Source organism: Ovis aries, chromosome 13 (genome assembly GCF_016772045.2).
Source record: "Ovis aries strain OAR_USU_Benz2616 breed Rambouillet chromosome 13, ARS-UI_Ramb_v3.0, whole genome shotgun sequence".
NCBI lineage: Eukaryota > Metazoa > Chordata > Mammalia > Artiodactyla > Bovidae > Ovis > Ovis aries.
Window position 1 is genome coordinate 78,867,051 of NC_056066.1, and position 13,105 is coordinate 78,880,155.

The following is a 13,105-nucleotide window of genomic DNA, read 5'->3' on the forward strand; positions in this document are numbered from 1 at the left end:
GACTAACCGCAACCTAGTTTTAAAACTTGCTGTTTAGTTGCTGAGTTGTGTCCAACTCTTTTGAGACCCCACGGACTGCAGCTCACGAGGCTCCTCTGTCCATGGGATTTTCGAGACAAGAATACTACAGTGGCTTGCTATTTTCTTCTCTAGGGGATCTTCCCGATGCAGGGATCAAACCCAAGTCTTCCTGCACTGGCAGGAGGATTCTTTACCACTGAGTCAGCAGGGAAGTCCCTTGTTCTATAATACTTTTGAATTCAGTATCATGCTTTAATTCTGCCCTTCAAGGAAACTGATTTGCAGAGTCAGACATAAAGAGTTCATCCAAAGGCCCACTGTTCTGTTGTAAATCTACCAATGACTCCACATACCAAAGGTATGTAAAACCTCAAGCACAATGAAAATGCATCTAAATCCCAAGCATATATAGAGCTCTTTGTCTTTTCAGTTTCTAAACAGATGGACTCTAAGCACTGTTTATTTATCATCTTTCCCCCATATAAAGGTAACTGATATGATAGAAAAATGACTTACAATTCTGTCTGACCCATAAATCTTCTCCAACTGCTCAGCAATGTCCCTTGTTCCATCTGGGCTTCCATCATCTATGATTATAATTTCATAGTTGAAGCCACTAAAATAAAAAAAATTAAATTTGTATTGCTTGGAGACAGTAGTCTGAAATGAAAAAACAATTTAAAAGTCACTAACACCTCCCTAATATAAGTGGAAATTTATTGCCATGTTAATTACCAAGGAAAACTCCAATTATCAATTGAAATAAATGTCAAATATTTAGTATGTCACTTCCAAACTATGTAAGTGAAAGTCACTCAGTCATGTTTGAGTCTTTGTGACCCCATGGACTATAGAGTCCATAGAATTCTTTAGGCCAGAATACTGGAATGGGTAGCCTTTCCCTTCTCCAGGGATTGAACCTAGGTCTCCCACATTGCAGGCAGATTCTTTACCAGCTGAACCACAAGGGAAGCCCGCCAGGTGCCCCAGGGCCAGCAAGAGCAACTCTTAACTACTGCTGGGCCCGGCTGCTGGAAAATGCTACTATACAGTCCTGCTGCTGCTAAGTCGCTTCAGTCGTGTCCGACTCTGTGTGACCCCACAGGCAGCAGCCCACCAGGCTCCCGTCCCTGGGATTCTCCAGGCAAGAACACTGGAGTAGGTTGCCATTTCCTTCTCCAATGCATGAAAGTGAAGTCGCTCAGTCCTGTCTGACTCCCAGAGACCTCATGGACTACAGCCTACCAGGCTCCTCCGTCCATGTGATTTTCCAGACAACAGTACTGGAGTGGGGTGCCACTGCCTTCTCCAATACAATCCTGAGATGTTAAAATTCTCACACATAAAACATATTCTTTCATTAAAAAAACTGGTGATCATATATTTATATATGATAGGATATCATATGAAATTTTACTTATCCACTTGGGAAATTTTATTTCAAAAATACATTTAAAAGGTATCAAGTCAGCTGAGTAGCTCTGGATGATTATTCTTTTTAACTTAACCCCCAACAGATTTAAATAACATAATCAGAAATCTGATTTTATTTCACCCTTAAAAAAACCCCACTTGAGGATGGTGACAGTCTTTGATACCACTATTTCAAACAATTGTACCCATAACCCCACACTATCAAAAACCACAGAACTACAAAAGATATCACTGCTTCTGAATTAAGGTCTTTCTATTGTTCAAGAGAGTTCCAGAAAAACATCTATTTCTGCTTTATTGACTATGCTAAAGCCTTTGACTGTGTGGATCACAATAAACTGTGGAAAATTCTGAAAGAGATAGGAATACCAGACCACCTGACCTGCCTCTTGAGAAACCTATATGCAGGTCAGGAGGCAACAGTTAGAACTGGACATGGAACAACAGACTGGTTCCAGATAGGAAAAGGAGTACCTCAAGGCTGTGTATTGTCACCCTGCTTATTCAACTTCTATGCAGAGCACATCATGAGAAATGCTAGGCTGGAAGAAGCACAAGCTGGGATCAAGATTGCAGGGAGAAATATCAATAACCTCAGATATGGAGATGACACCACCCTTATGGCAGAAAGTGAAGAGAAGCTAAAAAGTCTCTTGATGAAAGTGAAAGAGGAGAGTGAAAAAGTTGGCTTAAAGCTCAACATTCAGAAAACGAAGATCATGGCATCTGGTCCCATCACTTCATGGGAAATAGATGGGGAAACAGTGGAAACAGTGGCAGACTTTATTTTTTTGCGCTTCAAAATCACTGCAGATGGTGAGTGCAGCCATGAAATGAAAAGATGCTTACTCCTTGGAAGGAAAGTTATGACCAACCTAGACAGCATATTGAAAAGCAGAGACATTACTTTGCCAACAAAGGTCCGTCCATCTAGTCCTAGTCAAGGCTATGGTTTTTCCAGTGGTCATGTATGGATGTGAGAGTTGGACTATGAAGAAAGCTGAGTGCTGAAGAATTGATGCTTTTGAACTCTGGTGTTAGAAAAGACTCTTGAGAGTCCCTTGGACTGCAAGGAGATCCAGCCAGTCCATTCTAGAGGAGATCAGTCCTGGGTGTTCTTTGGAAGGACTGATGCTAAAGCTGAAACTCCAGTACTTTGGACACCTCATGCGAAGAGTTGACTCACTGGAAAAGACGCTGACGCCAGGAGGGATTGGGGGCAGGAGAAGGGGATGACAGAGGATGAGATGGCTGGATGGCATCCATGGACCTGAGTTTGAGTGATCTCCGGGATTTGGTGATGGACAGGGAGACCTGACGTGCTTCGATTCATGGGGTTGCAAAGAGTCAGACACAACTGAGCGACTGAACTGAACTGATTGTTCTCATTAACTTCACGTGATAGTTTGCACTCAAAAAAGAAGTCAGCATAATACTTGGCTATACCTGTGCTCACCATCACATCTTCCACCACCCCCTTTAAAGAAGACATTCTTTTTGCTAACTTTACTGGGAAACTTATGGGGAAAGAGGAAGTACAGATAAACTCCCATAACACAACACTATGTTTCCTCTGGTCCTGCTTTGAGAAACAAATGCACGGAAAACCACCAGAAAACACATTTCACTGTTATAATACTTTAAAAAAAAAAAAAAGAGCCAGCCACCAGCACACTTGGAAGAAAGCAAAACCCAGCTTATTTATTCTCTAACAGTAAAGACGACTTCAGTTCCCCACAGGGCACTAAATCTGGGCGTGTGCTTTACAAGTCAAAACAAGTTAAGATGTTGATTCTATTTGTGGTGCTGAGATGCCTCATAAACCAATGGAGTCATTCATAAGCAAAATTATTTCCCTCTAGACTTCAAAGCACCAAGACCACCTCAGGAAGAGGTAGCTTAAAGGAATCAAGCTGAGCGGACTTTAGGTAATTTGCCACCTGGAAAGAAAATAGTTGTTCCCTATTAAACTCTTTCTCAGCCCAGAAATCACTAAAGATAAGCTGCACTACATGAAAGAACAGAGCAGAGAAAACATCGTATAATCATGAAACAAGCCAGAACAAGATCAGCTACATGACATCTTCTCTAACTTGGAAAAGAGTTTGAGAAGTGAAAATATAACTTAAAAAAAAAAGTTAAAAAACATGAATAAAAACTTTGAAAAGCCATGAATATGAAGATAATGATTTGATTCAAATAATTATAATCAAACAGCAGTGTTTTTCACTAATCAGCATTTCCCACAATGTAAGTTTAATAAAGCTGGCTGGTTCCTGAGGATAAAGGCCCCCTCTGATGAACGTTGCAGAATTCTAAGCCGGTACAATTTTTTTGGACAGCAATTTGGCATTAATTACCAATCTTAAGCACAACTCCGTCTACTCAGCAATTCCACCGCGAACACTTTACCTCGGGTATACTAGTAAAAAAAGGAATGTGTAAGAGGCACTTACTACAAATACGGCGTAGAGAGTCTCCGTTTTCACTTGTAAAACAAAAGTCAAAAGAGGAAAAACAAAAAAAGTCTGGAAATAACTCGTTCTCGATTGAGAAGACTCGGTTGGAAAAATAAAAGCTATATGATATTATCTAATTTTCAAAGCACTGTAATTTGATAAGTTTGTATGTGCTGATACCTAAAGATCAGTCATAATACCAGGATTTTCTGAAGACAGAAAAAAACAGTTTAAACATTTTCAAAGTCAACACCAAAAAACCAAAAAAACCTCCCAGTTGGTTTTTTTTTTTTTAAACAATCACATCATACATCCACCTGCGAGTCTGCTCTTCTGCCTTCTCCAGAAGGGTTGCCCAGCCCAGCAGCAGCTCCCTAACCCACAGGGCCCAAACCTCCTGCTTACATAAGCCCTTGGAACGGGGGCGGGAGACAGCGGGCTCGCTCAGAGTCCCGGCTCCGGCCGCAGAGCCCGATCGTCTAGATAAGGGAGAAGCGAGGTCAGGTTTTCGGACCCGCAGGCATTAAAAAGGGTGGCCAGCCCTCCTAAGAAAAGGCGAGCAGAGGGCTGTCGGGGAATGTACAATAAATCAGTGCTTCAGAAAACTCAAGGGCGGGACTAAGAATCCCAGACACAAAGAGAAGCGCAGAGGAATCCGCCTCTGCTTTCCTCGCAGGGTGGCGTCCTCCCCAGGGTCTCCCGCGGGGGCCGAAGCGAGGCCGGGCAGGGCCGCCTCGCGCAGCCGCCAACGGCCGACACCCAGGCCCGGAAAGCCAGCTCATCTCATTCCTCGGGGAGGGCGGCCCGGCGCGCTACCTCTCGGAGAAGCTCTTCACCAGCAGCCACACGATGAACGGTAGGTTCTCGCGCTCGTTGTACGTGGGCAAAAGCACCGAATACTTGTCTTGCCGCGAGGCTCGCCCCTTCGGCTCCCGCCGAGACCTAGGAGAGCTACGACTCGCTTCCTCGGCAGCCATGGCGGAACTGCGCGACAGGCCGGAAGCGGAAATACGTCACGCGGAGCGGAAGGCGACTGGTTGGACCGGACCAAATCCCGAGAAGGGGGGTGGTCTATGTGGACGAGTTCTAGTCTTCCTAAGATTCGCTTCGTGGTTCCTTTGGAAATAGTAAGAACTTATGAATCTTTCAAACTGAGTCTGAGGGTGGCGCAAGAAATGCAGATCTATTTATCACCTTTGCTCAAGCTCCATAAAGTTTTTGTTTTGGTTTACTCCGACCTCGCGAAGAAGAAAAGCCGGAAACGGAAATGCCTTTCACGACGGGTTCCGGAAAGAGGCCCGGCATGGCGGCCAGGGAGGAGGTTCTCGCCCTACAGGCCGAAGTCGCGCAGCGTGAGGAGGAGCTGAGTTCTCTGAAGCAGAGGCTGGCGGCGGCCCTTTCGGCGGGGCAGGAGTCAGCGCGCTCGGTTCCGGTGTCGCCCCTGCCTCCCAGGGCCGCCCTGTCCCGAGAGGAGATCCGGCGCTACAGCCGGCAGCTCGTGCTGCCGGAGCTCGGCATGCAGGGGCAGCTGCGCCTGGCGGCCACGGCCGTACTCGTAGTAGGCTGCGGGGGGCTCGGCTGCCCGCTGGCGCAGTACCTGGCCGCAGCCGGCGTCGGCCGCCTGGGCCTCGTGGACTACGACGTGGTCGAAGCGAGCAACCTGGCCCGCCAGGTGCTGCACGGCGAGGCCCTGGCCGGCCAGGCCAAGGTCTTTTCGGCGGCCGCCGCCCTGCGCCGCCTCAATTCGGCGGTGGAGTGCGTGCCCTACGCCCAGGCGCTGACGCCGGCCACGGCGCTGGACCTCGTCCGCCGCTACGACGTGGTGGCGGACTGCTCCGACAACGCGCCCACCCGCTACCTGGTGAGCGACGCCTGTGTGCTCGCCGGCCGGCCCCTGGTGTCCGCCAGCGCGCTGCGTTTCGAGGGCCAGCTCACGGTCTACCACTACGGCGGGGGGCCTTGCTATCGCTGCGTGTTCCCCCGGCCACCCCCGGCGGAGACGGTGACCAGCTGCGCGGATGGCGGGGTGCTCGGCGCGGTTACCGGGGTCCTGGGCTGCCTGCAGGCGCTGGAAGTGCTGAAGACAGCTGCGGGCCTGGGCCCCTCTTACAGCGGTCGCCTGTTGCTCTTTGACGCCCTCCGAGGCGATTTCCGCTGTATCCGGTTGCGGAGGCGCAGGCCCGACTGTGCGGCCTGCGGGGAGCGGCCCACCGTGACCGACCTGCAGGACTACGAAAGCTTCTGCGGTTCGTCGGCCACGGATAAGTGCCGCTCCCTCCGGTTGCTGAGCCCGGAGGAGCGGATTTCGGTTATGGACTATAAGCGAGTTCTGGATTCTGGGTCACCCCACCTGTTGCTGGACGTCAGGCCTCAAGTGGAGGTGGACATCTGTCGTCTGCCTCACGCCCTGCACATCCCTTTGAAACGTTTGGAACGGAGGGATGCGGAGAGCCTGAAAGTCTTGGGAGAAGCCATCCGGGAAGGGAAGCAGGGCGCACAGGAAGGGGCGTCTGTCCCCATCTATGTGATATGCAAACTGGGCAACGACTCCCAGAAAGCCGTGAAGATCTTGCAGTCCTGGGCAGACGTGGACTCAGTTAAGGACGTTGTGGGGGGCCTCATGGCCTGGGCTGCCAAAATCGATGGAACGTTTCCGCAGTACTGAGGTGGCCAGTGGAGTCTGACCAGCGAAGGGTGTGGGTTGCCATGTTACCTAAAGTTTTTTGGCCTTTATTTATTTACATTTTTTCCCTAGTAATGTATAGAGGACCTTGGGATTCTGCAGTACCTGTGATTAGGTGGACTTCTTTTTATGAGTCTTTTAAATTGTAATGTATCGAATAATGTCATTATTAAGGGGTTATAACAACGTTCCTGTCACCTGTCTTACGTGTGCAGCTAGTGGTGTGTTTTAAATTCAGGTCATTCGCCTGTCCTGCGCCCCTCCCTCCGCCAAAATAAAAAGCTTTTCAGGATGTGAGGGCGATCTGGTTGTAACACCTGTCGCCCCTTTGATCGCCAGGGTTGATGCGACTGACCTGGCTAGCTAGGCGGCTGTTTCCTTCCTCCTTCACTGCTCCCATGAGCGTTTCTCCCGAAGCTGTGCCCTCAGTGAAATCGGACAGTCATCCCTGGTGGAGGAGGACGGGTCTTCAGTAAAGGGCCTAGGAGTAGCTGTGCTTTCCCCATAGAACCTCCAAGGAAGCTCCCAAGTTTACCCTCTTTAAATTGTACATTTTAATGTTTGGAAAGGTGTAGTAAACTTAATTGATTACAGATAAAGTAGTTAAGCTCAGTTTATTGTTTACTAAGACATTTTTGGGGGTGTTATTTCTGCTTCAGATGCTAAAATATGTTCTAGAGCAGTGGTCCCCAACCATTATGGCCCCAGGGACTGATTTCATGGAAGACGTGTTTGGGGGGGGGGGGCAGATAATTTCGGTTTCCATCACCCATCTCTCCACTTTGTAGTCCCGCACGTAACAAGCCACCAAACAGGACTGGGGTTCTGGGACCCCTTTTATATAGATATCAATATTTAAAATTATTTAAACATTAAAATCAAAATTACCTGGGATGTGGTCACTTTGTTAAGTGTTTCAAATTAATAGCCAAGTAAGACACAGTCTAGCAAGATAGAAACCATCTTTATAGTTTGTCAGTTTCTTTTATAAATCACTTGATTTTTTTTTCTAGATTTAGTTTCAGGTTCCACCTTCTGTTGTGCAAATAGAAATTTCTAAACTGTTGTGTGGCTTGCTTTGAAATCATCAGGTCCAAGTCCCAACTTTCCACTCTCCCCTGTCCTTTTTTCCATGTTCAATCTGTTGTTATTATTTTTGGCTTTACTGTGTGGCCAGGATGCCATATACAATATTGAATTAAAGTGAAATAATAAACATTTCTTCTCTCCTTCAAAATTTTGGGTGAAAAACTTTGAATATTTAACCAATATTACTTGTTACTGCTTTAGGTAAATAACCTCTCAGATTAAATTTCTATTTATAGTTTGCTAAGAGTTTTCATTGAATTCATCAAATGCTTTTTCTACATTCTTAGGTGTTTTTTCTCTTCTGTTAACATTGTGAATTCCTTTTTTTTTTTTTTTTAAATCGTGGCAAACAAACACATAAACGTCACCCTCCTGACAGTCTCCGTGAGTACAAAACCAGATTCCAGAAGCCCCCATCCTTCATGACCTAGGCTTTACACCTGCAGAGCATCTCCCCGTCACACCCCTTTAATTTACCTTTTCTATCTTTTAATCTATTCCAGCATTTTATGTTGGTTTTCTTATGCAACAGCAATTTCATGAAATGGCAGGTAGTCTGCCAAACTTCCAACATACACAACACAATTAAAAGCGAACACATGGCATAAGAGTGTATATTAGAGGCAATCCACGTATCCAAAGGGAGCCTCTCTCCTCCCGCTGATTGTTGTATGCAAGCTTAAAATTGTCAGAAATCACAGATATAGAAGTAAAATGTTGCATCTCTGAGTACAATTTTTAAAGTTTCAAAGCATTGTGGGCCAGGACTTCTCTGGTGGTCCGGTGGTTAAAAATCTGCCTGCCAACGCAGGGGACACAAGTTCGAACCCTGGTCTGGGAAGACTCCATATGCCTTGAGGCAGCTAAGCTTAGGCGTCTGCAGAGCCCGTGCTCCCTAGAGTGCATTTTCTCCACAATGGGAGAAGCCACCAGGATGAGGTGTTCCAGCACAGCCAAAGATAGATAGCTTATTAATTGTAAAAAAGATCTTGCAGTCCAAGGGACTCTCAAGAGTCTTCTCCAACACCACAGCTCAAAAGCATCAATTCCTCAGTGCTCAGTTTTCTTTATGGCCCAACCCTGACATCCATACATGACTACTGGGAAAATCATAGCTTTGACTAGACCGACCTTTGTTGGCAAAGTAATGTCTGCTTTTTAGTATGCTGTCTAGGCTAGGCTGTGTGGATCACAATAAACTGGAAAATTCTGAAAGAGATGGGAATACCAGACCACCTGACCTGCCTCTTGAGAAACCTATATGCAGGTTAGGAAGCAACAGTTAGAACTGGACATGGAACAACAGACTGGTTCCAAATAGGAAAAGGAGTATGTCAAGGCTGTGTATTGTCACCCTGCTTATTTAACTTCTATGCAAAGTACATCATGAGAAACGCTGGGCTGGAAGAAGCACAAGCTGGGACCAAGATTGCAGGGAGAAATATCAATGACCTCAGATATGCAGATGACACCACCCTTATGGCAAAAAGTGAAGAGAAGCTAAAAAGTCTCCTGATGAAAGTGAAAGAGGAGAGTGAAAAAGTTGGCTTAAAGCTCAGCATTCAGAAAACGAAGATCATGGCATCTGGTCCCATCACTTCATGGGAAATAGATGGGGAAACTGGAAACAGTGTCAGACTTTATTTTTTTTGCACTCCAAAATCACTGCAGATGGTGAGTGCAGCCATGAAATGAAAAGATGCTTACTCCTTGGAAGGAAAGTTATGACCAACCTAGATAGCATATTGAAAAGCAGAGACATTACTTTGCCAACAAAGGTCCGTCTAGTCAAGGCTATGGTTTTCCAGTGGTCATGTATGGATGTGAGAGTTGGACTATGAAGAAAGCTGAGTGCTGAAGAATTGATACTTTTGAACTCTGGTGTTGGAAAAGACTCGAGAGTCCCTTGGACTGCAAGGAGATCAGTCCTGGGTGTTCTTTGGAAGGACTGATGCTAAAGCTGAAACTCCAATACTTTGGCCACCTCATGTGAAGAGTTGACTCACTGGAAAAGACGCTGATGCTGGGAAGGATTGGGGGCAGAAGGAGAAGGGGATGACAGAGGATGAGATGGCTGAATGGCATCACTGACTCGATGGACGTGAGTTTGAGTGAACTCCGGGATTTGGTGATGGACAGGGAGGCCTGGGGTGCTGCGATTCATGGGGTTGCAAAGAGTCGGACACGACTGAGCGACTGAACCGAACTGGGCTGAACTGAACTGAACTGAGGCTGGTCATAACTTTTTTTCCAAGGAGCAAGCATCTTGATTTAATGGCTGCAGTCACCATCTGCAGTGATTTTGGAGCCCAAGAAAATAAAGTCTGTCACTATTTCCATTATTTCCCCATCTATTTTCCATGAAGTGATGGGACTGGATGCCATGATCTTAGTTTTTTGAATGTTGAGTTTTAAGCCAGCTTTTTCACTCTCCTCTTTCACTTTCATCAAGAGGCTCTTTAGTTCCTCTTCGCTTTTGGCCATGAGGGTGGTGTCATCTGCATATCTGAGGTTATTGATATTTCTTTGGGCAATCAATTCCAGCTTGTGCTTCATCCAGCCTGGCATTTCTCATGATATACTCTGCATATAAATTAAATAAGTAGGGTGACAATATACAACCTTGATGTAACTCTTTCCCAATTTGGAACCAGTCCGTTGTTCCATGTCTAGTTCTAACTGTTGCTTCTTGACCTGCATACAGATTTCTCAGGAGGCAGGTAAGATGATCTGGTATTCCCATCTCTTTAAGAATTTTCCAGAGTTTGTTGTGATCCACACAGTCAAAGGCTTCGGCATAGTCAATAAAGCAGAAGTAACATGTTTTTCTCAGCCACAGCTCAGGGGCCAGAAAACAAAGTTGCTTTACATCACTCTTCCCAGGTGGTGTTAGTGATAACCCGCCCACCAATTCAGGAGACCTAAGGGACATGGATGAGATGAGGATGATATCTCGTCCTCAGGATGACAGAGGATGAGATGGCTGGATGGCATCACCGACTCAATGGACATGAGTTTGGGTAAACTCCAGGAGTTGGTGATGGACAGGGAGGCCTGGTGTGCTGCAGTCCGTGGGGTTGCAAAGAGTTGGACACGACTGAGCAACTGAACTGAATTGAACTGAAGAGGCCTGTGTTTGAGCCCTGGGTAGGAAGAACCGCTGGAGGAGGGCATGGCAATCTGTTCCAGTATTCTGCCTGGAGAATCCTGTGGACAGAAGCGATCTAGTCCATAGGGTCACAAAGAGACATGACGGAAATGACTTGGCTCTGGCCCTGGCTCCGTTCTGAGTCAGTCTTGTGAGGGGGTGTCTGGTGAGCAGAGCCTGGTCACATGCCTTTATCCTAGTCACAAGAGCCACTGGGATTTTGAATTCTGATGTCTACAGCAGGGAGGCAGAACTCTTAACCCAGGTTTTTTTTCAAATTAGGGAAAGATTTTTCAGCAGATGGGCTGTTGAGAATATGACAGGTGTCTACCCATGCCATTACAGGACTCAGATCTTTTTAGCCTTTGAAATTCACTTATCTCTTGTAGCTAGGTTTTTACAGTCAGATGGGATTTGAACTACATAACTTTTTCCCTTTTCATTTAATATCAAGTGCACCAGTACTATTCTGAGCTCTGGGCTAAGGATGAACAAGAGGGAATTGCCTGGTTGTCCAGTAGTTAGGACTCAGAGCTCGTACTGCCAGGGCTAGGTTCGATCTAAAAGACCAAGAGATTTACTATTGCTATGGAGCTTATATTTAAATGGGGGCAGGGAGAGACTAGTCTACAAGTAACATAAGGTAACTCTGTCCAGGTCAGTGATAAGTGTCATAAATGAAATGGTGATGTTTTAGGTTGGGGAAGAAGGAGCTATTTTGAATAGATTCAGAGAGGGGTTGATATGAAACCCAAAAGCTTAGTGGTGAGAAGAAGCCGATTAGACCTGGTAAAATAGCTCCTACGAGAAGACAAACAAGTGGGAAGACCCTGAGACAAATATACTTGTAATGGAGACATGAAGAAGCGAGTTGGGTTGTGAACAGCTGGGGAGAAGTTTAGGGAGATAGGGAACATCTGTAGGTTGTGGACCATAATAGGAGATTTTTATTCAAAGTAAAATAACAACTAACATTTGCTGAGCACTTACTGGTAACTTGGGATTTGAACCCAGATGGTCTGAGCAGAGAGGCTGGGCCCTAAGCAGTATGCTGCACTCTGCTGAGTAATTGTGTGTGTTTTCACTTTTGAAAAGCAATTTATGCCCTGCTCATCAGGGAAGGGAACGAGCTTGTGTTTCAGATGCAGCAGGATTGCAGTCTGCGGCACTTGGTCTGCAGACCTCTCTCTGGGGAAGGAGCCGCAGAGCGAAACCCCTGGGGACCGTCTGATATTGATGTGGTGTCCGCTGTTGCACTGCACCCTTTGGTACGAAGGAGCCACTTTAGTCGGGGAGAGAGAAACACAGTCTCACCGTAGAAGTCACAGCAGGTAAATGGAACGGTTTCCAAGGAGAGGGGCCAAAGCAGGGCAGTGAGTCCCCTGAGAGTGTTCTCCCAGAAGAGGAGGGGTTTCGTTTTTTAAGCTTGTTTGTGTTTAATTAGCTGCTCCCTCCCACAGCAGCAGAGAGTCCCCTCAGAGCCTGGAGTCACGTATGTAGCCCAGTTTGCTCAGGAGATTACTTTCACAGGTTGTATTTTCCCAGGGTTCCATATATACCACAAGGTAACCCTGTCCAGGTAAGAGTAGAATCTCATCACTTGAAATCATGCATCTGGCTTTAGGTTCGGATAATTTTGGAGGCAGTTGGGAATATTAGGGAAACTAGTATGGTGCAGGAGTGGGAAAGCAATTTGCAAATAAAAATGGTAAAGGGGGTTAATTATACCTCTGATGAAGTATGGTTTCCAGAGCACTCAGGATGTGGGAGAAAGCTAATTAAATCCCAGAATTTGGGTGATAAGTAGTATGTATATAATTTACTATGAAACTGACTCATTGGAAAAGACCCTGATCCTGGAAAAGATTGAAGGCAAAAGAATGGGACAGCAGAAGATGAGATTGTTAGATAACATCACTGACTAATGGACATGAATTTGAGCAAATTCTGGGAGATAGTGAAGGACAGGGGAGCCTGGCGTGCTGCAGTCCATGAGGTCGAGAAGAGTCAGGCACAATTTAGTGACCAAACAACACCATCACCACCAACAATGAGTTCCTGCATACTGACACTGGTTCTTGTTTCTAATTTTAGTATAGTTATTCACAATTGAAAAAAATTTTTTGACATATTCAGGTGTTTTGTTCCTGACATTTAATTCCAATTGCTGGATAGCTTGCTGAAGATAAAGAAAAGGCTTATATCTGAAATTTTCCCTTCTTGGTGGCACCTTGGTTGAGAAGGTGCCAGAGTAGGATGACACTGATGGAA

General features: G+C 46.1%; 2 protein-coding genes across 2 annotated transcripts in view; one reads left to right on the plus strand and one right to left on the minus strand.

Moving 5' to 3' along the window:
* The window catches only part of DPM1 (dolichyl-phosphate mannosyltransferase subunit 1, catalytic), a 51,845-nt gene extending 46,945 nt beyond the window's left edge, over window positions 1-4,900 (minus strand). The window contains exons 1-2 of the mRNA XM_027977329.3: window positions 4,731-4,900; window positions 538-637 (exon numbers count right to left, since the gene is read on the minus strand). Of these exons, the coding sequence (XP_027833130.1) occupies window positions 538-637; window positions 4,731-4,891 (261 nt within the window). The 5' untranslated portion in view covers window positions 4,892-4,900. The remainder of the gene's footprint in view (window positions 1-537; window positions 638-4,730) is intronic.
* A 290-nt stretch (window positions 4,901-5,190) lies between these two features.
* On the plus strand, window positions 5,191-7,924 carry MOCS3 (molybdenum cofactor synthesis 3). The gene has a single exon (XM_004014636.5). The coding sequence runs from the start codon at window positions 5,218-5,220 to the stop codon at window positions 6,577-6,579; it is 1,362 nt and encodes a 453-aa protein (XP_004014685.4). The 5' UTR covers window positions 5,191-5,217; the 3' UTR covers window positions 6,580-7,924.
* The last annotated feature ends 5,181 nt before the right edge of the window (window positions 7,925-13,105 follow it).

What these genes read in the sequence shown, in the direction of transcription:
- MOCS3 (XM_004014636.5), top strand. Translation starts at nt 5,218, where the DNA reads ATGGCGGCCAGGGAGGAGGTTCTCGCCCTACAGGCCGAAGTCGCGCAG.